Source organism: Martes martes, assembly GCF_963455335.1.
Source record: "Martes martes genome assembly, chromosome: 1".
NCBI lineage: Eukaryota > Metazoa > Chordata > Mammalia > Carnivora > Mustelidae > Martes > Martes martes.
Window position 1 is genome coordinate 94,307,347 of NC_137888.1, and position 27,533 is coordinate 94,334,879.

At 39.7% G+C, this 27,533-nt stretch overlaps 1 protein-coding gene across 1 annotated transcript in view; it reads right to left on the reverse strand.

Annotated features, from left to right (window-relative positions):
• The window catches only part of PLD1 (phospholipase D1), a 194,295-nt gene that overhangs the window by 69,805 nt on the left and 96,957 nt on the right, over positions 1–27,533 (reverse strand). Inside the window, exons 9-12 of the mRNA XM_080828133.1 lie at positions 21,444–21,596; positions 20,246–20,395; positions 19,478–19,561; positions 4,256–4,337 (exon numbers count right to left, since the gene is read on the reverse strand). Of these exons, the coding sequence (XP_080684259.1) occupies positions 4,256–4,337; positions 19,478–19,561; positions 20,246–20,395; positions 21,444–21,596 (469 nt within the window). The remainder of the gene's footprint in view (positions 1–4,255; positions 4,338–19,477; positions 19,562–20,245; positions 20,396–21,443; positions 21,597–27,533) is intronic.

Below are 27,533 nucleotides of genomic sequence, written 5' to 3' on the forward strand. Positions count from 1 at the left end.
ATTCTGTAATTTAAGAACCACACATCTGAAGCATCCGGTGTTTTACTAATGCCTTTTCATGACCCTAGGGGAAATGACTTTTTGCTTAGAGAGGAGGAAGAAAAGTATTAATAAGGCAAGTAAAAAAATGGATGGCTTGTAGTGGACTTGTGATGCCATGTTTCTTATCTCTGCTGAAGTCATGTAACCGAAAGATTAGCAGAATATACTTCACAGTGTAAACACAGAATAAACTTCATGAAACTTGAATTTTACAAGATGAAAGTTCTGTTCACTTTTCTAATTAGTGTTGAATCAAGTAAAGCAGACATAGTGCTAGACACAGTAGGAATTTTTAGGAGCTTTACATGTATAAAATACATGTAATGACAATAAAAAATAAGAATTTTTTATAGTTAGAGTCAAAAGAGACTTTTTTGAGTCAATTTTTTCTCTAATTCATCAAGATACTGTGGTCACAATGTTTTCTAAATGCTGCCAAGTTTGTCCACTGCTTCAAGATAGCCTAACTTACGTACCCCAAGACAATCCTAATTTTATCAGGACTTCTGCAGAGAGTACAGTATTTTGGGAAAATGAAAAGTAAAGGACAAAAAGAAATCATACCCTCATCACTCAAATGTAAGCAAAGTGAAAGAGCACAAACACTCCTATGCCTTTTTTCTTTTTTTGAACCACTTCTATCTGAAGCATTGTTCTCAAGGTTGAAGACACATTCCTCCCTTCCCAGGCATGCTCCTCTAGCCCACCACTTTGATAAGATCCTGTTTGATTTTTCTGGGTGAAGACGTGATTATTCGTCTCATTTGACAATCCCAGACATATTTCCCTCCTAATGATTACTGATTGCAGCTCTAGAATGTGACTTGTGGTCTAGGACAGAAAGAAACTGCCTGACAACAAAATCCCACCTGAGGACCTAAACCCTTTTCAGTAAGTCTCTGGGTTGCTGCACTTGAAAATTCTTTTGGTGCAGATCCCATTAGCAAAATCACAGGTTTCCAGGGTTGAAATATACACACTGGATACAGGAATACAGTTGCTATAATTATGATGCAACTTAGCTCTTGGGGCAGGGGCAGAACATGCAGACCTGTGGGAAACCCTGGGATGCTATGAGGCAGAGACACTGTCCCCAAATCTACACAATGAGATAGAAGGAAAAGGTCTTTACTTATCTATTTCTCCCCCCAAATCTACAAAATGAGACAGAAGGAAAAAGTCTTTATTTTAATCAGCCTTGTGGACCTCCAGGACCCATTAATGTAAGAATAAATGTTATTTCAATCCAGTACTTTGTGAAGGTAGTGGATTTCAGAAACTAAATTATTTATGTGAAACAGTGTTTATAAGCATAGAAAATGTCAATTTAGAATGATCGGAGAGGTAAAAATTTATGACCAAAATAATATGGTGTAGCTAGATTAAGGAAGAGCGATTCTGCCAAGTGAACCATAGGAAATTTGTATTTAATAATATTACTATTTCCGCAGGAAATCTTTTAAAATCATTATGTACAATTTAAAAATTTCAAGTTTCATGAAGCAGATGAAATTGAAAGGAAGCACCATTTTCATGCAATAATATTTACTTGGCCACAGTGTTCACCTAGGACCTCTCCAGGGTTCATGGGCCATAAAAGCAAAGACAACCCATGCTAGTGATAGAAAAGTAAACTGGCTAGTAGCCTAAGGAGAAAGCAAACACAGGAGAGCTACCATGACATAGAGGGCCAGGCCTGCAGGATCTACTTCCTAAGCCCTGCTGGGGCATTTACTATCTTTCTGGAGTTTACTCAGATGTTCCCTAGGCACCTCGCACTCAAGTCAGCTAGAATGTAGCTCCTCGAGCCTGAGTTCTCCCCACTTCCTCCCCCTGTCAGATTCACCTTCCTCACACACCACCTTGATCAGATCATCCCTCCTCTACCAGGCTCCATTCCCCAGTAGTTCCCCACTTTCTTCCATAAAGTCCAAACCACTGTTGTGGCTCACAAGCCTCTACATCTGGCTGCAGCTGCCTTTCCAGCTTGATCCCCCCCATCCCACTTAAGCTAACACTCAGCTATAATCAACCTTGTCACTCTACTGTCACTGACAAAGCTTTCAGAATCCCTGTCTCCAGAATGTTTCCTCACCACATTTTCTACACCTAGAAACTTCCTCCTGTCATTTCAAACTTTTTTTGCCCATTCTAAATGCCCTAAATGCCTCATATTGTGAGGGGCTTCCCTGTTAGAGCTACCCAACGGTCTCCCTCCTGCCTTTGAATCTTGGCACTGCCTCTGTACCCACTCAACTCTTGTGTAGATAGAGTTTTAAGCTCTCTCCGGTCAGGAATCATGTCTTTTATTTATATACATCCCCATATGAAAAGCCAAGTGCTCTGCACATAGTAGGCACTCAACAAATACATGTTGATTGAAACCTACAGCGGTGAAGTGTTTGATAGGTACCTTGAAAAGAGGATTTACTAGAATGGTTGACTATTGGTAGGCAAGGCTGGAACAACTTAACTAAAATGGGATCTTGAGGACGCATGGGAAAGTTGCCATTTCACATACAGAAACATGGAGAAAGTTATAGTCCATTCCATATATAGAAATAAGTTTGGTAAGGCTAGGACTGAACCAAGTCTTTCAGCAAGCCCTCCACGGGCAGAGATGGAATCCTATTCACACATATGCACCTTTAGTAATTAGTGTAGAACTTGGCTCATAGGAGACACTCAGTAACTGTATGCAACATTATTTAAGGAATATGCAAATAATGCTTTTCAGGACCAGAATTTCCAATCTTGTGACCGGAATGCTATCGAGACAATGAATTACACTTGCCAGGAAAATGATGGTGTTTGGCAGTACACGTGTCTGAAATAAAGCTTCTTTTTCCACCAATATTTGCAGTGAGATCTTACTGTATCTATGGATACCCTCAGAAATCTTAAAGCAAAGGCATGGGGAAAAGACATTGAAAGAAGGGAGATGTGTGAGTGGGGAAAGGAATAGGGGAATGTGGAGAATGGACAAGAAGAAATGAGTCACGGTTCTAAGAGAAAGAAAAATGCTATCCCCTATTTCCCAGGATCTACAAATCATGCTAGCATGTTTAATGATAGAATAAAAAAGATTAAGACACTATCAAAAAATAGTAACAAGTCCAGCACTTCCTAATTTGGACATGACTAAAGCCTCTGCCTTTGGCTCAGGTCATGATCCCAGGATTCTGGGATCGAGCCCCGCATTGGGCTCCCTGCTCGGCGGTGAGCCTGCTTCTTCCCTCTCTCTCTGCCTGCCTCTCTGCCTACTTGTGATCTCTGTCTGTCAAAAATAAATAAATAAAATCTTAAAAAAAAATCCAGATCTATTCTAATTCAACTTTATTTAACATGGCTGGGAGACAACTACATAATAACATGCATTAGAAATATGGATGTAAAGTAGTTATTTGTGAGCTTATACTGCTTCAGTTACTGACTTTTTAGACCAAAAACAATACACTCAGTGCTCACCCAGAATCTACACAGTCCACTGGAGAGGAAATAATTTCCCATTTTTACCACAAACTGTCCCCAAACTGGGACCAAAGCAACAACCAATTCTTTTTTTTTTTTTTTAAGATTTTATTTATTTATTTGACAGACAGAGATCACAAGTAGGCAGAGAGGCAGGCAGAGAGAGAGGAGGAAGCAGGCTTCCTGCTGAGCAGAGAGCCCGATGTGGGGCTTGATCCCAGGACCCTGGGATCATGACCTGACTGAAGGCAGAGGCTTTAACCCACTGAGCCACCCAGGCGCCCACAACAACCAATTCTTAATGTCCTTCCTCTTCGATGCTCTTCTACATTAGCCTGGCTCCATCTGACTGAAATAATTCTCTTCATGACTTTATCTTTTGCTCAAATGGCAGAATAATGAATAGAATAAAATGCTGCATTTATTTCACCCTTTATTATTCCATAATAAAACCTTGTTACAGGGGTTTTTTTGCCTATAAAATTAACTGCCCATAACTGATGAAAAATCAGAAATTAGAGTTCCTAATATAATCCATGCTGTCAATTAGGCTAAAATATTTATGTAGTCTAGAGTAACAGGGAAAAACCAGAACGAAAAAAACTTGTAAACAAGTATTCTACTTCGGTCAAACTCTAAAGAAAAATGTTGTCCTTATGTGTGAAGGGCTTTGAAAAAGAAAGACATTTCAGAGGCAACAAACATTTTAAAAATTACATCGGCATATGTTTGGAATACGCACTGCTTTTCGTTTGAGAATGCAGTCCAACCTCCAACGATTTCCTTCAACCACTGGGCGTTTCAGGAAGATTTCTGGACTCAACCTGGAACCACAAAAGCAAGAGTTTAAGAAACTAAAACAAAATATAAAGTTCCGATTGTGTCGTAGGAAACAAAGGCAATTTTAGCCCAAACGCCATCACCCACCTCCAGTGTGGCAGGTCATGCAAAGTGCTGCTATGAGTTCACATATAACTTCACCTGGGAACAAGAGCCGTGAGCCATAAAAAAAGAAGAAGAAAAGCCTTCTGGCTTTCTCTCACGTACAGATACATACACATATGTGGATACTGTTGATGGCCCGGCCAACAGCCATCCTCCAGCTTCTTTCTTCAGTTGGAACCTCAACCTAACTCCCACTCTACCCTGTGAATATTCTAGAAGACTTGCTTCCCCAGACTCCTGTAGGTCTAGAGCACGATGTGACCCAATCCTGGACAATAAGACATACTAGAAGGCACACATGGGGTTAATGGGCAAGTATTTCCTCTTTGATTTCTACCTTACACACACACACACACACACACACACACACACACACGACACAGGGAAAGTGGCAGTAGGACAGATGTTGCATGCGGATATGATTTTTACACAGGGACAGCCATATTGAAATTCCAAGGGGAAGACCAGAACTCTGAAATCACTAGACCATTTCACCAACTTCAGGACTGCCTAACTGTGGCTTTCTTACCAAAGGAGACAGATAAATCCTCACTCTTGAAGCCACACTTAGTTGAGCATTCTGTTCATCCAAACCAAGAGTATTCTAATTGACAAACATAAACCCTGACTTCCTATACCAGCAAGCGGTATCCACAGGACCCCAGGGCTTTCTGAGCCGGGAAGAAGGCAGGTTTGCTGACAGAGGAGATTTTTTCAATCTAAGAATGAATCCCTGTGCTCTTCTCTTTAGCGCCATAGGCAGCTAAGAGTACAGTACAGTCATTTTTTTCCCCTTTGGTGTTGAGCTCTAAAGTCAGTGTCTGAGTTAAATCTGTATGTGATGTAACTCCTCTATAATGAGGAAAAACAAACAAAAAAAATGAAAAACAAAGAAAGCCGTAGGGCATCTGAGTGGCTGAGTCAGTTAAGCAGCCGACTCGATTTCAGCTCAGGTCCCGATCTCAGGGTTGAGATCCAGCCCTGCCTCTTGGTGCTCAGCGGGGAGTCTGCTTAAGATTCTCTCTTTCTGCCCCTGCTTCCTGTGCTCTCTCTCTCTCTAAAATAAATAAATCTTAAAAAAAAAAAAAAAAGAAAGAAAGACAAGAAAACCTTATCCACTGAAATGCCAGACTTAGAAGAGCAAGAGTAGACGGTACGAGGATTAAAGCCTGTAGAATTCTGGACTGGATACTGCCTTGCTAGGGAGTCCTCCAAGCACATCAGACCAGCAGGGTTTTAAAGAGCTGAAGAAATTTTCAAAATCTTTTCATGCTCTATTTCATTCCATTAAAGAAAAATAAAACCACAAAGATAAAGGACCTAAAGGAAACACATACTGGAGAACATAAATAAGGAAATAGGCAAATAGCGGAGTGTATGCAGTATAAATACTTACATATTTAATTTAGAGCACGAAAGTGACACAAAGGTAATCTACGTCCAAAGAAACAAAAATGCAGCAACTGATAATCAAGGATTGAAAATGAATTAAAAAGACGTCTGTTTTAGGTAGAAAAAATGCATTGCTGTACAACACAACGCGTGCTCGCAGAAGGTGAGAGATATCCAATAATATAGAGATATAATAATATATAGATACTTAGGGAAAGAATCCTCTAGCAGACTCCCCACTGTGCACAGAGCCCCACGTGGGGCTTGAGCTCAACCCTGAGATCATGACCTGAGCTGAAATCAAAAGACGGACCCTCAACTGACTGAGCCACCCAGGTGCCCCTTGTAACTTTCTGATGTACATATTAATTGTAAAGTCAGAAATCTTCCATTTGGGGGCCACTTTTAATACTACACTGGGCAATTAAGTCTTTATCATTCTTTATTTAATTTATGAGCACTGTGTACACTGTGTGCGGAATATTCTATTAGACACTTTGGAGGATCTTAAGATCACTCTCAAGGAACCCTCAGTTTTGAGGATAATGCATAAAAAGATAAAAGACCAAAATTCATGCTTTAAACCAAGTATAAACAATGGTCTCACTGGCAAAGAGAAAGTAGCTATTAGAGTTATGACTCACAAGCATCGTATCAGGATCTTCACTAAGCAACTATTAGATAAGCAAAGTTCCAAAGAATTGTATAATAACCACATGTCAATGACTCTAGGACACTAATAATTATGAGATGCATCCTTATCATTTGTACCACTGAGAAAGAAAAAAGTATGACAAGTATATATGTGAGATGAACATGAGTGTAAGATGCATCCTGATTTCAGAGATGTGAACATGTACTTCTACACCAATGCTCCTCTTAGAAGATTTTATAGGGGGGTGCCCAGATGGCTCAGTTGGTTAAGCATCTGCCTTCGGCTCAGGTCATGATCCCAGGGTCCTGGGATCGAGCCCCTCATTGGGCTCTCTGCTCCAAGGGAAGCCTGCTTCTCCTTCACCCACTCCCCCTGCTTGTGTTCCCTCTCTCACTGTCTCTCTCTCTGTGTCAAATAAATAAATAAAATCTTAAAAAAGGAAAAAGTAGATTTTATAGCTTCCGATGCTTCTATCAGAAAGACCGTGTTTAAAACCAGGGATCAGAGCGTTCGTCTTAAGAATAAGAAAAGAGAAGGGCATCTGGCTGGCTCAGTTGGAAGAGCATGTGATTCTTGATCTCAGGGTCACAAGTTCCAGCCCCACACAGGGTGGAGCAATTACCAAAAAAATAAAATAAAATTTAAAAAAATAAGGAAACAAATTAAACCTGAAGAAGGAAGAGAATAATAGATAAGAGTAGAACTCAAAGCAGTCTAAAACAGAAAAATATGGAAAACTCAATGAAACTGGGACAGCTGGGTGGCTCAGTCCATTAAGCATCTGCCTTCGGCTCAGGTCATGATTCCGGGGTCCTGGGATCCAGCCCCACACCAGGCTCCCTGCTCAGGGGGAAACCTGCTTCTTCCTCTCCCTCTGACCTCGCTCTTGTGTGCTCTCTCTCTCTCGCTCACTCTCTCAAGCAAATAAATAAAATCTTAAAAAAAAAAAACCTCAGTGAAACTAAAAGCTAGTTTTCTGAGAAGATTAATAAGACTGAGGACAAACTTCTAGCTAGATTAAAAAAAGAAAAAAGGGCCTTTCACAATTTTAGATTCTTCATGTAAATGGAATCATGTAGTATTTGTTCCTCTCTGTCTTGCTTATTTCACTCAGTATAATGTGCTACAGGTTCATCCATGTCATTGCAAGTGGCAGGTTTTCTTCTTTCTTGAGGCTGAACAATATTCCAATGAATGTAAATAGGACACTTTCTTTATCTACCGTCCCTTGAAGGACATTTAGGTTGCTTCCATGTCTTGGCCATGTTGAATAATGCTGCAATAAACATGACAATGCATTTATTTCTTCAAGATCTTGATTCAGTTCCTTTGGTTCTAAGTCCAGAAGTGGGATTGCTGGATCATATGGCAATTTTATTTTTCATGTTCTGAGAACCTCCCTCCTGTTCTCCACTGTGGCTGCACCAATGTATATTCCCACAACAAGGGTTGCATCTACACTCTGCAATTAAGTATTTATCATCCTTTATTCAACCTACAGGCACGGTGTACCCTGTATGCAGAGCAGTCTCTTAGGTATTTTGGAGGATCTTAAAATAGCTCTCAAGAGGTCCTCAATTTTGAGAATAATGCATTAAAAAGATAAAAGACCAATATTTGTTAAGTGGTGGTTACCAAGGCCTGGGAGGAGGAGGAAATAAGGTCTTGGTCAAAGGGTACAAAGTTCCAGTTAGGTTAAGATAAATAAGCCCTAGAGATCCACTGGAGAACATAGTGCCCATAGTTAACAATGCTATATGGCATTCTTAAATATTTGCTAAAGGGTAGATCTTAAGTGTTCTTATTACAAAAACTAAAAACAAATAAAGAAGATGGGAGGAAACTTTCAAAAAGGTGATGGATATGTTTATGGCACTGATTATGGTGACGGTTTCACAGGTGGATGCTTATCTCCAAACTCATAAAGTTGTATATGTTAAATATGTACAGCTCTTTTTGTCTGGAAAGCATATATCAATAAAGTGTATGGTTTTAAAAAAGGTGACTAAACAAACACATGGACATTGAATATATATTCACAGATGGAGAAATATGCAATTTTATATATGCTATTATATGTCAGGTTTTTATAAAAAGTATATGCATATATACTTTTTATAAAAGTATAAAGTATATATGGAATTGGAAGATTAAAAAATAAAAATTTTGTTGACTTAGTTAAAAAAAGAGGGGCACCTGGGTGGCTCAGTGGGTTAAAGCCTCTGCCTTCGGCTCAGGTCATGATCTCAGGGTCCTGGGATCGAGCTCCACATCGGGCTCTCTGCTCAGCGGGGAGCCAGCTTCCTTCTCTCTCTCTGCCTGCCTCTCTGCCTACTTGTGATCTCTGTCTGTCAAATAAATAAATAAAATCTTAAAAAAAAAAAAAGAAAAAGAAAAGCCCAAGTTATCGATATTAAAAAAATGAATGAAAGACAAAGCATCACTACAGGGCCTGCAGACATTAAAATGATATGAAATAGATAACAAGGAAATATTATAAATAATCTTATAAGAATATGATAGTTTCGATAAAATGGACAATTTCCTTGAAAGAAATGAGCTACGGAGATGGTAGTAAAAGAAACTGAAACTTTAGTCCTATGTCTATTAAAAACTGAATTCAGAATTTAAAAAACACCACAACTTATAAAAAGGATAATAGATGATGACAGAGTGAGGTTATCCTAAGAATGCAAGGTTGCTTTAAAAGTTGAAAAATCAATCAATACAATTCACCACGTTAACAGAAAAAAAAAACAACGATCAATTCAATGGATGCAGAAAAAGTTTTGACAAAATTCAATACCATTCATAACAAAAACTCTCAAATCATAGGTACAGGCAAAAAGGAATTTCCTCAACATAATGAAAGGCACCTATGAGAAATCTAACTAAAGGGGAGCCTGGGTGGCTCAGTGGATTAGGCCTCTGCCTTTGTTTCAGGTCATGATCCCAGGGTCCTAGGATGGAGCCCCACATTAGGCTCTCTGCTCAACGAGGAGCCTGCTTCCCCCTCTCTCTCTGTCTGCTTCTCTGCCTACTTGTGATCTATCTCTCTGTCAAATAAATAAACAAAATCTTAAAAAAAAAAAAAAAGAGAGAAACCTAACTGAAGTGTAATACAACAAACTGAATGCTGAAAACACTGAGATTTCTCCCAACACTGAGAACAGGGCATAGACGTCCATTCTCATCACTGCTGTTCAGCACTTAACTGATGGTCCCAGCCAAAACAATAAGGCAATAACATAAAATAGAAGATATACATATTAGGAAGGGAAAAGCAAAACTGTCATTATTCACACATCACACGATCATCTATAGAGAAAATTCTAAGTCATCTACAATGAAGCTACTAGCACTAATAAGTGAACTAAGCAAAGTTGCAGTATGTAAGCTCAATATTAAAAAATCAGTTGTATTTCTATACACCAGCAGTGAAAAATCAGAACATAAAGTTTTAAAAAATACCATTTATAGTAACATTAAAAAAATATTATGTGATAAATAACAAAATGTAGGCAAGACCTCTACAGTAGCACTCCCTTATCCGTGGAGCATGCATTGCAAGACCCTTAGTGGATGCCTGAAACTACAGATAGTACCAAACCTTGTATGCCTATCTTACATATACTCTGTTTTCTCCCATACACACATTCCAATGATAAAGTTTAATTTACAAATTAGGGACAGTAGGAGATTAACAATACTAATAAAATAGAGCAACTATAATAATAATTGTAATAAAACTGTAATAAAAAATAAAATAAATAAAATTATAAATAAAACTAATTTATTTTATGTGAATGTGGTCTCTCTCTCCCAAAATATCTTATTATACTGTAGTCACCCTTCTTCTTGTGATGATGGGAGATAATAAAATGTCTACATGATAAGATAAAGTGAGATGAATGATGTAGGCATTGTGATGTAGCTTTAGGCAGACTACTACTCACCCTCTGACAACAGGCCAGAAGGAGGATTGTCTGCTTCCAGGCTGCGGTTGACCTTGGCTAACTGACACTGCAGAAAGCAAAACCATACATGAAGTGGGACTATTGTGTATATAAAGTGTAAAACATTGCTGGAAAAAATCAAGTAAGATCTAAATATATGGAGAGATATATGGTGTTCATGAATTCAGGATGAACATAGTTTAACGTACCATCTAACCAATGGGGGCTTTACCATATTTCCCCCATCTGATTCATCAGCCTGAAGGGAGAACCTAGCAACAGGCATTGGCACAGGTAGAGAGAACTCAGGTAGAAGTCCTCTGCTTCAGGCTTGAGAAGAATGGGATCTTCTGGCACTGATGGGGTGGCAGCAAGGGGCTCACAGGCACCAGAAACACTGAGCGATTGAAACTCTGATCTCCAACCAGAAGAGCTGTGGTTCCGAGAGGACACTGTAAATATTTATTGCTTGGCTCTGGACACAAACATCATTGCAGAAAGCACATAGCAGAATGGGGAAAATAAAGCGCCACATTTCTAGTTAGAGGACTGAAAAAAAAAAAAAAAACCAAAATGAAAAAACTACACGAAACCCAAAAGTAGTGGAGAGATCATGGAGAAAGCAGAGCTCAGGAAAGCAACCCTATAAGTTGTTTTTATGAATTTCTAGTTCACTCCCATGCTGCCCTTGCATGGATTTGATCCTATACATTATATGAAAGTTTGAGAACTGAACTAAGGATTAGACTACTGCCAAGGGATGAAAAAACATTCAACATGCAAATAGAAGTGAAAAAACAAAATAAGCCAGAGTAGCAGTCCTTATATCAGACAAAATAGACTTTAAAACAAAGACTATAATAAGGAACAAAGTAGGGCAATACATAACGATAAAGGGATCAATCCCAATATTGGAGCACCAGTTTGAATCGGTAATCAAAAAACTACTAAGAAATGAACATCTAGGACCAGAAGGATTCACAAGTAAACTTTACCAAACATTTAAAAAAGAGGTAATCTCTATTCTCTTCAAACTATTCCCAAAAATAGAAGAGGAAGGAAAGCTTCCAAATATATTCTATGAGGCCAGGATTACCCTGATACCAAAACCAGACAAGAGACACCACTAAAAAAGAGAACTGGAAGCCAATATCCCCGAAAAAGAGAGATGCAAAATCCTCAACAAAATACTAACAAACCAAATCTAACAATACATTACAAAAAATCATTCACCGCAGTGTTTGCACTGATCAATATTTGCATCGATCAATATTTGCATCAATTATCATTATACATCACATTAACAGGAGAAGGAATAAAAACCATATGGTCATTTCAATAGATGCAGGAAAGCATTTGACAAGATTCAATATTAATTCTTGATAAAAACTGTCAACAAAGTAGGTTTCGATGGAACACACCTCAATATAATAAAGGCCATCTATGAAAAACCCACCACTAACATCATACTCAATGTCAAAAAACTGAGAGCTTTTCCTTTAAGATCAGGAACAACATAAAGATGTCTCCTCTTACTACTTTTATTCAATATAGACTGGAACTCCTAGCCACAGCAATCAGACAAGAAAACAAAATAGAAGGCAAACAAATCAGTAAAGAGGATGCAAAATATTCACTCTTGCTGATGACAAGATACTATAAATAGAAACCCCTAAACACTCCATTAAAAAACTACTAGAACTGATAAACTAATTCCAGCAAGTCACAGGATACAAAATCAGTGTACAGAAATCTGGTGCACTTCTATACACTAATAATGAAACAGTAGAAAGAGAAATTAAGAAAACAATTCCATTTACAATTGCACCAAAAACAATAAAATACCTAGGAATAAACTTAATCCAAGAGGTGAAAGATTTGTACTCTGAAAACTATAAAACATCGATAAGAGAAATTCCAAGATGACACAAAGAAATGGAAATACATACCATACTCATGGATTGGAAGATCAAATATTGTTAAAAAGTCTACACTACCCAAAGATTTAATGTAACTTGTATCAAAATATCATCAGTATTTTTCACAGAGTTAGAACAAACAATCCTAAAATTTGTATGGAACCACAAAAGACGCCAAATAGCCAAAGCAACACTGAAAAAGGAAAACAAAACTAGAAGTATCACAATTCCCAACCTCAAGTTATAAAGCTGTAGTAATCAAAACAGTATGGTACTGGCACAAAAACAGACACATAGATCAAGAGAAGAGTAGAAGACGACCCAGAAATCAACCCAGAATTTTATGGTCAATTAATATCTGACAAAGCAGAAAAGAATATGCAATGGGAAAAAGATAGTCTCTTTAACAAATGGTGTTGGGAAAACTGGGCAACTACATGCAAAAGAATGAAACTGGACCACTTTCTTACACCAAAAAAAAAAAAAAAAAAAAAACAACCCACCTCAAAATGGATTAAAGACCTAAATGTGAGACCCAAAATCGTAAAAATCCTAGAAGAGAACACAGGTAGTAATTTCTTTAACATTGGCCCTAGCAACATTTTTCTAGATAGGTCTCCTGAGGCAAGGGAAATAAAAACAAAAATAAACTATTGGGACGACCTCAAAATAAAAAGCTTCTGCAACTGGTCTTAATCCACACCAGCAGGTGGAGCTGCAGTTACAGTTACAGCCGCTCCCCACTGAGGCCCTGCAGGAAGGCAGGTGTTTGTATTTCAGACTGATGCACCTAATCCAGAGCTCCTTACAGGTACAGATGCAGCAGGTGTAACAGTTGTGCTAATTACATGTACCTATTAAGATTGAGAACTTCCAGTTGGCTATTACGTAAATAATGAATAAACCAAGACAGAATGAAGGAAAAATCTGCCAGTAAAACCAGACTAAGGAGTATTTTGGGTCAAAGGAAGATTTTGGTACCTAATCCTCGAGTCACGAGATTTCACATTATTTGGGAAGATGAAACAGAAAAACTGGAAGATGTAGAGAGAGAAGTAATCCAAATCTATAATCACTTCTTTCAACAGATGCATTACCTTCAGCATCAAAGGGATGGTCCACGTCGGAAAACTCACTAAAGGGCATTTTAGAATCCCATATGACCTCCATGTGACCACCTGCCTTCCCTTTTGTACAAATTAAGCTATTAAAATACAACAGCTGTTTCCCTGAAATTCCATAAGAACACAGTCAAGACACAATAAAGAATTTCTTTTAAAAAAATCCTATAGAAAGTTCATAAGAAAACCAATATTTGGGTAAACTGTGAAATGTAAATACAACTTTTTTTTTTTTTTTTTAGAATGTATTTATTTACTTGACAGAGAGAGATCATAAGTAGGCAGAGAGGCAGGCAGAGAGAGAGAGAGGAGGAAGCAGGTTCCCCGCCAAGCAGAGAGCCCAATGCTGGACTTGATCCCAGGACCCTGAGATCATGACCTGAGCCGAAGGCAGAGGCTTAACCCACTGAGCCACCCAGACGCCCCGTAAATACAACCATTTTTAAGTAAAAAACAATCAAAACAAAACAAAAACCCTAAAAGGCAACCTACTGAATGGGAGAAGATATTTGCATATGGCATATCTGATGATAAGGGTTTATTATCTAAAATATATAAAGAACTGATATAACTTGATACCCATAAAGCTAATAATCTGATTTTAAAATGGGCAGAAGACATGGACATTTCTCCAAAGAAGACATACAAATGACCAACAGACACATGAAAAGATGTTCAACATCATTCATCATCAGGAAAATGCAAATCAAAACTATAATGAGATATTACCTCACACTGGTCAGAATGGCTAAAATAAAAAGCCCGAGAGATAACAAGTGTTAGCAAGGATTTGGAGAAACAGAAACCCTCAAGCACTGTTGGTGGGAATGCAAACTGATATAGCCACTGTGGAAAACAGAATGGAAATTTCTCAGAAACTTCAAAATAGAACTACCCTACAATCTAGTAATCACAGTACTGGGTATTACCCAAAGAATGCAAAAATACTAACTCAAACAGATACATGCACTCCCATGTTTATAACAGCATAATTTACAACAGACAAATTATGGAAGCAGCCCAAGTGTCCATTGATAGATAAATGGATAAAGGAGTGGTGTGTATTTGTGTGTATATTATTCAGCCGTAAAAAAGAATGAAATCTTGCCATTGGCAACAACATGGGTGGAGCTACAGAGTATAATGCTAAGTGAAACAAGTCAGTCAGAGAAAGCCAACTATCATATGATCTCACTCATAATTTGAATTTAAAAAACAAAACAGACCAACAAGGGGGAAAAAATAGACAAACCAAGAAACAGACTATTTTTTTTTAAAGGAAAGGGAACTTTTTTTTTTTTTTTTAAGAGATATTGGGGAGAAGCAGAGGGAGAGGAAGAGAAAAAGAATCTCAAGCAGGCTCTATGCCCAGTGCAGAGCCTGATTCAGGGATCTACCTCATAACCCTGAGATCATGACCTGAGCTGAAATCAAGAGTCAGACACTCAACTGACTAAGCTCCCCAGGTGCCTCCCGAGAAACAGTCTCCTAACTAAAACAGAGAAGAAACGAACTGATGGTCCCCAGGAGGGGAATGGGTAAACAGGTGTCAGGGATTTAAGAGCACAGAGTAATGCAGAGATTAAAGTCATCTTCACCTGAAACTAATAAAACACTGTTAACTACACTGGAATTAAAATTAATAATTTTTTTAAAAATGAAAAATCTCTTTTTTTTAATTCTTTAGTTTTACTGCTCCTGTCCATTTCTGACACGGTTAACGCACCGGCTGGGCACAGAGGCCGTGACGGACCCCACCTGCACCCTCAGCCCTGACGGGCGGGATAAAGAGGCAACGGCGGCGAGCACCAGCACGCTTGCTGCCCACCTGCCGGCTGCCCAGGGGTAATCAGAGCTGCCCCAGCAAGAGGAGATCTGAGCTAAGCCACAGTCTCGGATCTGCCCTAAGAGCCATTAGCAATTTGACAATGGAGCTTGTAGCCACGTCTCGGTGTCCGACCTCATTTTTGGACATATTCCCATGAATGCTGGATAGTTGATTCAGAGGGGACTTGAGATAGCACCAAACACAGAGAAGGCATAAAACGAGTGTTCTTCTGGTCAATCCACGTAAACCACGTAAACCAGTGAAGAATGCTCTCACTCGTCTTCATACAGAAACTACCTCTTAGGACACCTTCAACATCCAACTGGAATTTACTCTTCACTTTAGTTTTCAGACAGTCTGGGCTGTTGAATGGGTCATTATCTCTTCTACCTTGACAGCCTACCTCAGAATTTACCTCTTCAGAACATTTCTCCAAGCCAAATCTATCCAAATCTGATTACTAATTTATCGGGTACCTCAAAAACAGGTCAGTCTGTTCTTAGAGAATTTCAGATCTAAGAGGAACTGCAGGGGCGCCTGGGTGACTCAGTCAGTTAAGCGTCTGCCTTTGGCTCAGGTCATGATCCCAGGGTCCTGGGATCGAACCCCATGTTGGGCTTTGCACTCAGTGGGGGAGGCTGCTTGTCTCTTTGCCCGTCTCCCCACTCATGTACACAGAAACACACACATACACACACACACACACTCTCTCTCACTCTGTCAAATAAATAAATAAAATCTTTAAAAAATAAATACATTAGAGGAAGTTCAGACACCATGCCCTGCAGCTGGCCCTCTCTGAGAGGCAGCTCCGGGATCCAGGGGTTCTAGAGCAGACACACCTGGGTCCCAGCCAGCACTGGCTCCTGCCAGCTGCCTGACTGGGGGAAGTTTCCTCATTTACCTCTTGAGCCTCACTCTTCACAACTATAACACAGCCTCTGGCCCTTGTAAGAGTTTAACAAATCATAGCTGTTACCATCAATGCTACTTTGTGCCGTAGAAACCGCTTGCCCTAAGGCGGTAACAGTTAGGTCCCTAAGGTGTTCGGAGCAAAGGCCCTCACCATTTCTCTCTTGCACTACAACAACAGCTTGTCAAGTGGGCTCTACAACCCGGGTTTAACTCCTCTTCTACACTACTACCAGAATGAACCCTTTTAGAAAACAAATCGGATTGAAATTTCCATGCTTAAAAATGGTCAGTGGTTCCCCGTGTCCACAGTACGAAGTGCAAACTGCTTAGCAGCTCCCCCGCTGCCCTTCACAGTCTCCCCCTGGCCCATCTCTTCAGGGCCATCTCCACCCACCATCCCCATCCCCAGGAATGTTGTGCTTCAGCTCTCCACAACCTCCACCCTCCTCCCAAGTTGCTGTGCCCTCTCACACTTCCATGCGTAGGTCCCGGCTATCCCTCTGCGGAAAGCATTCACCTGTCTTCATCTGGCCAACTCCATCACCAAGCCCCAGGCCAGCCCTCTCTTTCCAGAAGCTTCCACGGCTCCAGCTCCGTAGGCTCAGGCATTGCCCCGCCTCTGGGCTCCTCCTTCCTTACAGCCTTCCACTATCTTCATCCTCATCACTCACTTCTCCCCAGTCTGTGGTTTTCCCTCTGACTTCCTGACTCTCTCTTGTTCTGGGGGAGGGGCTGCTTCTCAGGCATCTTCATACACACAGGGCCCCGTTCAGCACCTGTCCCAGGGTGAGCGCTCGCTAAAGAGCTCTGGAATGAAGGACTAAGTGAACAAGTGAGTGGATGGGTCATTAAATGAATTAAAGAACTAGAAGCTTCCGGGTTGTTTCTCATTTCACTATATCCACCTTATCCACCTTTGTTTGCACACTAACTATTTAATGAATTTATTAGTACAGTTTTCACTTAAGCATATGATATCTCTTGAATTAGATAAGCAGCTTCTAAAGGACAAGTTCGTCTTCCAAATTATGCTCTTCACTCTCTCAGTATACCAATACGGGACATGCCGGTTTTGGTTAAGTTTCTCAACGCTCTCTTTTGCAATATACCTGCATGGCAAGAATTTTCTTCAGTTCTTACAAGGGAAGTTACAATGAAGGCTTCATTTCAAAGGGAGTGTGGTAATAAGATGTTATCCTAGACAGTCATAGAAAAGAAATAACCTGGTTTATTTTCTTTCCAACAGCAGAAAACAGTCAGGTTCCATCTCTTTAGATGTTTAAATAGAAGCCTGTAGTTCAGTGTTCAGAACCTTCAAAAGAGATATTTTCTTGCATAAAACATGAAAACATGGGCTCAATGGAAAAACTATCTTCAGTCTCTCTTATGTCTTCATCAAACTTTCCAAAATATTATCTAAAGAAATAAAGTACTATGTTAAGCTTAAATTTATTCTCGTGTTTATAAAGTATTCAACCAAAGAAATAGCTCCTAAGTATGAAACTTATTTTTATTCCTGGTAACTGAGTGCAGAGACAAATGTGACAATAAAGGCCAACATTTACTCCTCCATACACATGAGAATAAACAGGTTCACAGGCATGCTGACCACCGCATACCTTGTCCATCAACCCTAGATCAACCATTCTCAACCAAGAAGGACTCTGCCCTCCAGGGGACATCTGGCAATGTCTGAAGACATGATCATAACCAGGAGCTTGCTACTGGCCCCTAGTAGGTGAGAGCCAAACATGCTGATGGTGCTAAACCTTCCACAAAGCACAGAACAACCTCCCATAACAAAGAATTATCTGGCTAAGGGGCGCCCGAGTGGCTCAGTCAGTTAAGCAGCTGACTTCGGCTCAGATCATGATCCCAGGATCCTGGAATCAAGCCCCACATCAGGCTCCTTGCTCACCAGGAAGCCTGTTTCTCCCTCTCGCTCTCTGTGTGCACTTTCTCTCTCTCTCTCTCTGTCTCAAATAAATAAATAAAATCTTAAAAAAAAATTATCTGGCTCAAAACGTCAATAGTGCCAAGATTGGGAAAGCATGCTCTACAATGACAGATTTCCATATCACTACAGCAAAATAGTAAAAGAGGATGAGTTCATATTCCTAATTACTCTCCCCTCTCCCCATAATGTAGAATTAGGAGGAAATAAATTATGATATTGTCACAGTTTATATGTGAGATAGCATTTGAAAGGAAACAAGACAGGGAAAAATATGGAGCATTTCAGCAACTGAATTCTTAGAAGGAAGACACATTTTAGACCCGTTCATTTTCTACTGCAGTCAATTTTGGCATCTGCAACTGGTTTTAACTGTCCAGGCAGATGGGTAGTGGAACTAAAGTCAACCTATAAAACCTACACCAACTCCAAGAGTACAATTTTCCAAGAGCTAAAGGAGTTCTGAGTATGAGATTTCCAGTGGTTCTGATAAGCACCGCAACTCCCATGGACATTTGTAAAGGGGGTCAAAAAGTTGAAGTCCGATGTATCTCCAAAAAAAGTTGACCAGGCCTAGTCATTCTGTAGTAGGCAAACGGAACTACTCTAGCTTCAAAGGGACAATTCAGAAGTATATTCACTGGACCTGGTGACTGAAATACCAAAGGAAGAAGGCACCCAAGGAAGATTATTTTCTACCACTTCTAAAACAGTATTTGCATTGCAAAATAATCCTCACTAAGATGGATATTTGGGTGTCTATTTCCAAATGGAATGACAAAAACAGGGATGCCTGGGTGGCTCAGTGGGTTAAGTGTCTGCCTTTGGCTCAGGTCATGATTTCAGTGTCCTGGGGTTGAGCCCCACAGTGGTCTCCTTGCTCAGTGGGGAGCCTGCTTCTTCCTCTGCCTGCAGCTCCCCCTCCTTGTGCTCTCTGCCTCTGACAAACAAATAACATCTAGAAAGACAGGAAAGAAAAGAAAAGAAAGAAAGGAAGAAAGAGAAAGAGGAGGGAGGGAGCGAGCGAGGGGGGTGGACAGAAAGGAGGCTGACAAAAACAAAATTGTTTAAGCTAAATATTTTAAGGATATATTTGGAGTTCAAGTTTTTTGAAAAGATTTTTCACTGAAGGCTATTATAGTTAACTGTTGAGACTTCAGACAAACCATCTACAGGTACTGCTGGTTTTCATAATGTACGATTCTGGAACAGCACAACACTGATTTACATTTCTAACTGTAGAAACCTCCAAACACAATCCCCATGGATAAATACTAACCACCAATCCGTGATAAAAATCTCTTCTTCTGCCTCTTCCATAGCATTTGCCACATCTTCAAAATACCCTTTGGCATTAACGTACCTGAAAGACAAGTGTTTTTGTTTCATTTTTTTTTTTAATGAAAAGAAAAAGATCTTACGGTAAAATAAAAGATAAAAGCAACGGCCTGAGTCACTACAAAGCCATCAGTTTACTTTGTATAACTGAAGACCAAGGACTGAAAATCCCATCTTCCGTCTGCCATGCAGGAAGTACAGTAAGAAGACAGAAGGAAGCGACCGGATTCTGCTGAGAGAACAACAAATTGGTCTCATCATCATGAGTCAGATGAATCCCCTCATCCTGTTGAACTCACATCATGGTTCGTCTGAGACTGCAGACAGACCAGTTTCCAAATCAATAGGTAAAAAAACATGCAAAGCATTTTATTTAAAAGAAATACCTAGCAAATAAATTCTTATTCTTAAATTACAGTTAATAACTTAAATCAACATTCCATGTGTATCATTAAAAATGGAAAAATTAGCTCTTAAAATTAAACTTCAAAATCTAAAGGTAGCTATTGAGTGCTCACTGTGAAAATCTTAAATACAAAAATTGGATAACTAATCTACGCTCAGGCAGTCCTCTAAAGAAAGGCCCTTGTCAAGTATAAGGCAGAGTATGTTTCCACAGCTTTGAAAACTGCTTCCAGATGAATTTAGGCCTGCTATAACAACAGATACTATGACTATAAAAAATAGTCTTAGAGCCAAACAATCTTACCATTTAGCTAAAGTATTCTCTTGGATAGCAGCGTATGACCCAAATCGATGATCTTTGAGAAAGTTGGTGCCATGTTTCTGGATGAATTCTTCTATAGCCCCTCCCCACCACCGAGCATGTCTATAGCTGTTGCATTTTAAAATAAGCGTCCTTCAAAACAAAGCAAAGTGTGGAAAAAAGTGATCACTCTGTGTTCTGTTTCTTTAAAAAAATTTAACAATTAAACTTGTGCCATTTTGTTTTGGTATTGCAGCAAACATAGGTTGAAAATTTTAAGCAAAGAGCATCTTATTTATATCAAAAAAGCAGACTCCTGAACATTTTGGGCAGGATTTTAAACTATATTCAATATAGCAAAAATAAATTTTCAGGTTATTTACTCATTCATTCATTCTAACATGCATAAACATACTTACTATGACTAGAACTATAGTAGGCTGTGAGGGAGATAATCTTAAACCTCAGGCTGTCAGAGAAGATCAGGAAGTTCAGCATCTTTTTACACACACACAGACACACACACAAAACACATGCCAATGTATATTAGACAGGGTATGTGTGTGTGTGTGTGTGTGTAAATACATATATATTTATGTAAGTCAATGTGTGAAAAGAAAAAAAATTATATCTGTATTCACGAGGCTGAACTTTGTAGAACCAAATATATAGAGAGAAAAAGATACATATATTACATAAGTACAATCTTCCAGAAAAAACATCTATTAACACACACTCGCTAATAAAATCTATAGTTAATGTACACTTGAGTATCCCTTCAAGCTTTCTTAAAATCTGTGTGCAAACAGAATTTTTGTAAATCAAATCACTGTGTATATGTTCCTGTTAACTAAAGGATATCAATTTATAAAGTAAAATTTTATTTTTTAAAAATATGAAACTATCACTCCTTAACTTATCTGTTTGGTAAGTTGGTATTATCGAGTCATTAATTTTGTGGTAGGCATACATTTTGTTAAAACAAGCATAAATCAACACATGTGATTATTTATTCTGTTTCACACTGGGTATTCTATACTTAAAAATATATAGAAAGAAAAGTAATTTCATTATTTTTGGTTGAGGATGAGTTCAAAATAACAATTTTCTAACACTTAAATTATTTTACTTCCTTCACTCAAGGTTGGGAGAAAAACTTTGTTTTTGAGAGAAATCTTTTAAAAATATTTGAAATTTCTACCTTGAAAGATTATCAATTCGGAGCCCATATTTGGTCTCTGTCTCCTTCTTCCCCACCTTAATTTTGAATTCTTTATCGACCAGCAGGACAAAGGCAATGGCACCACTGTCTGGTTTCATATATAGCAAAAATGAATCTTTCACTATCAACCACCTGTAAGAAGGTAATAAATATTTTTAGAGTTGATTACTGAAACAAAAAGAAGAACAAGTTAAGACAAGTAAACACTCTCCCAGACTGTAGATATTTTATTTTTTACATAGGGTATATATTTTTAAAACATCACTATGCAACAACCACAATCACAAAAAACGAACAGGAGGTCTATTATGTTTTTCTAAGAAGTACTGGCACCAAGCAATTCAAAGCAATTCATTAGCTTAGTATACACCAATGACAAAGCCTGAAAGAGCGCCCCTGAAATGGGCACGTAGAGCTTGCAAGACGTACAGTAGGACCCTCAGCTGTTGGAAAAATGGCAATGCATTGGAAACACGTTTGCTAAAATAAACTGTCATAAAAGAGGCAAATGAAGTCTCTTGGGAGGTAAAAATCCTCCTTTAAAAACAACCCAGTAAGCATCTAATACGCCACATATTCTGTTCTTTAATTCAAATTACTTGTGGTTTTAAGGACTATTAATAAACAATGTTCAACAGGACATGATCTCTCAGAAGCATATATGTATTCAACTCAATATATATTTAGGAGTTTCATAAAGGGGGTGCCTGTGTGGCTCAGTTGGTTAAGTGACTGCCTTCAACTCAGGTCATGATTCCAGAGTCCCTGGATCGAGTCCCACATTGGGCTCACAGCTCCATGGGGAATCTGCTTCTCCCTCTGACCTTCTCCCCTCCACGCTCTCTCTCTCTCTCAAATAAATAAATAAAAACTTTAAGAAGTTTCATAAAGGGAAAATACAGTGATAAGCTGGATACTAGGGTAGGGGTAGCAACAGCACAGAGGTAAATGAGACATGCTCTCCAAATGGCTTACTAGGCTAGTGGGGCACAAAGAAGATACTAGAAACTATAGGGGTAATGTGTATAAGGAGGAGGGAGTCCTTAGTTCGGACTAAGAGAAAGAGGTAGAGGCACTGACTCAAAGAGGTGGTATCTGAGCACAGTGGCCGAGGCTTATATCCCACATGGAGGGAAGAATGGGCAAAGACATGGAGGTATAGAAAAGCTACATGTGTTGGCAGAAAGTCTGGTGAGGTCGGGTCTTAGGGAATATAGTAAGGAACAATGGGCAAATGAGTATCACGTGGAGATGACGGGCAAAGGATACACTGAGGGGGGTCTAAGGACCCTGCGCAGGACGCTGATTTTACAGCATGGAACCAGCGCTTCCTAAACTTGTTTTGCCATCAGAAGCTCTTGAGATGCTTGTTAAAAAATAACAGTTTCCCAGGCCCCACCACAGATCCATTAGAAAGGCCTGACAATCTGTTTTTAACAGAAACACCAGGATGCTTATTAAATAAGAGAATCCTCATGCCCCAGCAAGGAAGAGGATAAGACTATCAGTGTAATTGTGTTCTAGAAAAAAAATTATGAAGGATAAAGAGGGATGTAATATGGCAGGTTAGCAAGCTTCAACAATAATACAGAACAACTCTTCTTATACTTTACTGTGAATATGCCTCACATGAGTATCCTGTGAAAAATGCAGATTCGGTGCAGTATCACAAGGACAAGAAATGACAAGTGTTGGTGAGGATGTGGAGAAAAGGGCACCCTGGTGACCTGCTGGTGGGAATGTAAATTGGTGCAGTCACTATGGAGAACCATATGGAGGTTCCCCCCAAAAATACAGAAATACCAAATGATGTAGCATTTTCACTTTTATTTACCTAACGAAAACCTATTTACCTAAAAAACAGAAACACTAATTCGAAAAGATGTATACACCCCTACATTTGTTGCAACATTATTTATAATAGCTTACTGATGAATAAAGAAAATGTGGTGGATATAATAAAATATAATATAATAAATATAATAAAAAATAGATCTTGCCATTTGCAACAACATGAATGGACCTAAAGAGGGTATTATGCTTAAGTGATATAAGTCAGACAGAAAAAGACAAATACCATATGATCTCACTTACATGTGGAATCTAAGAAAACAAAAACCAACCAACCAAAGCAAAACAGAAATTGACTCATAAATACAGAGAATAAATTACTGGTTACCAGAGCAGGGATGGGTGGAAGGATGGGCATACAGGTGAAGGAGATTAAGAGGTACAAACTTCCAGTTGTAAAATAAAAAAGTCACAGGGATGCAAAGTACAGTGCAGGGAATATAGTCAATGATATTTTAATAACTTTGGATGGTGATAGATGGTAACTATATGTATCGAAGCAAGGATTTGATAATGTACATAAATGTTGAACCACAATGTTGTATGCTGAAACTAATGTAATATTACATGCCAATCATATTTCAATGAAAAATAACAGTAATAAGACACATAATAAAAATAAAATGCAGATTCTGATGCAGTAGTTCTGGGGCAGGGACTGAGATTCTGCATTGCTAACAAGTTCATGGGTGATGCCCAGGCTAGCATGACATTTGAGCAGTAAGGATGCAGATGACAGGCATGACAATGACAGTGAGAAGGCAAGACCATATGGGATTGATTTAAAATGAATACAAGTGGCAACTGTATCATGCTGCCTACAACACCATATAATCACATTTACTTACAGTTATGTCGTTATCAAGTAAGTCAGTTCGTAACAATAAAATAATAGTGGGCATATTATATCAAATATCAGACAAAGCCAAAGCCCATTATAGAACAGGAAAGGCTAGAACACCTGAACGTAAGTAATATTGTAAATGTGACATGAAAGTCAGCATCTAAAAAAAATCTGTCATAAATTGTTACTGAAATTGCTAACCACATTACAATTTAGTGGCTTTAGAGTTTGGGATTTAACACACACAAACCTACTCTGGGCTCCACCTAGGTTCATTTCATTCATTTGTTTCTTAAAATACAGCCTGGCTCCTTCCCAATAAAAGGGAATGGGATGGAGTTAGGATGACTAACAGTGAAGGACATACATATGACATGTTAACAAAAGGAAAAACATTAAAGTCACAGAAAGCAAATACCTAACCACAACATTAACATAAATATGGTGATGGTATGCCAACCTGCGTCTGAGCTTCCTGGTTTTTCTTACCCAGTGAATAAATTAAAGAAATAAAAGGTGTCTCTCCCAAAAATTAAATTCCAAAGGAAGTTTCTCATTTGGGATCTAACAGCAGGCAACTGAGCAGTATAATGGATACCATTCTCAATAATTGTCAGCAAAGGCAGAATTCTACGTTTTGTAAGCATTCTCCTAACACTGCTCAATGTCAGTGTCACGGCTCAAGCCGTGATGTAAACGAGGACTCAGTGGTTCGGAAGGCTTGAGTTGTGAGTGCAGACATGCAGGCTGCCATCGACTAACGTCAGTTCAGGATAAAAGAAAGCGGGGCGGATCACGTATCTGTTTAAAGCTCCTTCTTCAGCCGCAGTCCCTTCTCCCAGCTGCACCTGTGGTAGAAGTTAGCAGGCACGAGGCATGGCCCAGGCCCAGAGAACCGCCGTGCCGTCCTGCTGACTGAGAAGGAGCCAGAGGCTTTGAAAACCACAGCTGCCGGGCCTGCTGGTCGGAGAAGAAAATCAAACACAGCAGCTTGGTGAACTTGTGTGCCTGGAAGTAAAGCACACCTAAATGGCAGCAATGCGAGCTCTCACCAGAGCGCCACACCGGGATCCATAGTGCGGGATGACGGTGGGGAGACCCCTACCCGGGTGTACCAGCTCCCATGATTGGCGTTACAAAACAAATCTCAGAAAAGCTTCTGAGAGCAGAGGCTGGTGGCACAACCACCAGGACAAAGGCTGCTAAACATGGCATTAGGGACAGGCCACAAGGTACCCTTGAGCAGGCAAGTCCTATACCAGGACATCTGGTACATGACATCCTGCAGAAATGGTACTTTTCTCTAATTGGCACAGAGGATCTGTACAGGCTCTCAGCAGCCTTGTTCAGCAATGGCAAGGAGAGGGCTGGGTGTACTGTGGGGCAAGAGCACGGGCGAACACTGGCGCTGCCATCCATGGGGTCTCCTATGTGCATTCTGCCCCTGCCCCTCCAAGATGAGGCAGCCTGCAAATACAGAAGAGTTTACTAGTAACAGCTGGATTTTTTTTTTTTTTTTAAGTACGTTCCATGACTAGTGTGTTGTCCAACATGGGGCCCAAAGTCACGACCCTGAGATCAAGACCTGAGCTGAGATCAAGGGTTGGACGTTTAACCAAGCCATCCAGGCACTCAGGTCTCAGCAGGATGTTTAAAGCTGAATGTCAAAGATAACAATTTTTGTTTTCGTGAATTCTTTTTAATAGTCATTAAACATCAGGGTACATTGACTCCTGGTCTTTATATAAAGCTCTTAAATTTACATCATTCATTAAAATTCTTCTGATTTCTTTCCTTTCTCTGCATCAACAAAGGAATCGGTCAAGTTGTCTTCTGGAAGTTGGCACCGGCTACCCAGGGAGTTAAGCACCTACCTACCCGTCATCCTCCCTGGGCTCTGAGTCCAGCTCAGCCACCTAACTGTGTGACTTGGGTGACTGAGCAGAAGGTCTCTACCCATGAAATGAGGGGAACAGTGATGCCCAGCTCATCTGTGTTTGTGCAAAATAATGGAGGTGATTCACATACATTGCTCAGCACCGCGCCTCACACGGACAACGAGGCACTTTACAAACGTTCTTGTTCTCAAGGAGGTGAGATCACAGTCCCTTCGAACAAGATGCCTCCTGCCTGGGCCACTCCTTGCTATGGCACTAAAATGCGGACAAACCACCAGAGCCGGCCTTCTCAGCCTCCCCTCCTCCTGTTGTCTCCCACCACTGACATCTGGCTGTCCTCAGATTTGCCAAGGTTGCTCTCTGCACCTCTACGTTTGTTATTCCTCTACCTAGAAATATTTCTTCAGGATCCTCCCAAGGGCAGTCCTTTCCTGTTCATCAGCTCTCTGCTGAGACTCTCCTCCTCAGGGAGGCCTTCCCAGGCTACTCCAGGGTAAAAAGCTGGCCCCGCCCCCAACCCACCTTCCGTCCTGTTTGGCCTCCTCAGGACACGTCCCTGGGATTATTTGTCTGCTTATTCACTGTCTGTAGAATTCTTGGTATAGCTCCAAGTTTGGAGAAATAAATGCTACATTTATTTCTTATAATCTATATGTCTCCTTCTCCTCAGACATCATTTGAGATAACATACCATCTAGTCTACCACCCAATGCCAAGAAGTTGCTCAACAGATAGGCTGTTCAAGCAGATGCTTTAAATTGTGGGAAGAAATGTCTGCCATGTTTGTCTTTTTTTTTTTTTTACTTGTCCCTGAGACAAGGTCATTATGAGACTTGATTGAAAGTTTAATTGCCCCATTTGCTTTATCCTGATTTGTTAAGGTAGCATAAATAAGAAAGTGATCAGAATGCTTTTTATGGGCATAAAAATAAAAGAGAAAGTTATGAATGTGTCATCCTTAAAAGAAACTCCTGTTGAGATATTAATAGTTTCCACTGTGAGAAAATTTCTAAACTAATTTTGTCAGCTCTATCTTATCATTTTATTTGGTACTGACACCTTATAACCCACAAATGTAACTCAGGAGATCCTTACTAATGGGGAACCAAGGCTTCAATCTTTGTGGAAAGATTTATACAATTTAAAATGATGACACATTTCATTCCAGGGAAGATCATATCTCTTTAGGCTGTCCTGGTTGAAGCCTGATTTAATCCCAAATTTAAGATGTGAGAGAGCTAGGTTCTTTTATATAACAAAGTCTGGCCCCCATCTTTTCTGGCTGCCCCTTCTCATGGAGGTTGTAACTCCAAGAGCAGTTTCCTGACACTGGGAGCTAAAGTCACCCATCCCACCCCCAACCCCGATCCTCGAGTCCCTCACCACCCCATGCCTTCTGGTCACAACTGCACAGATACCATTCCCAGTGCTCGTCAGCTTCATCACTGCCTTCCTTTCTCCTCCAGTAAAGCTCTG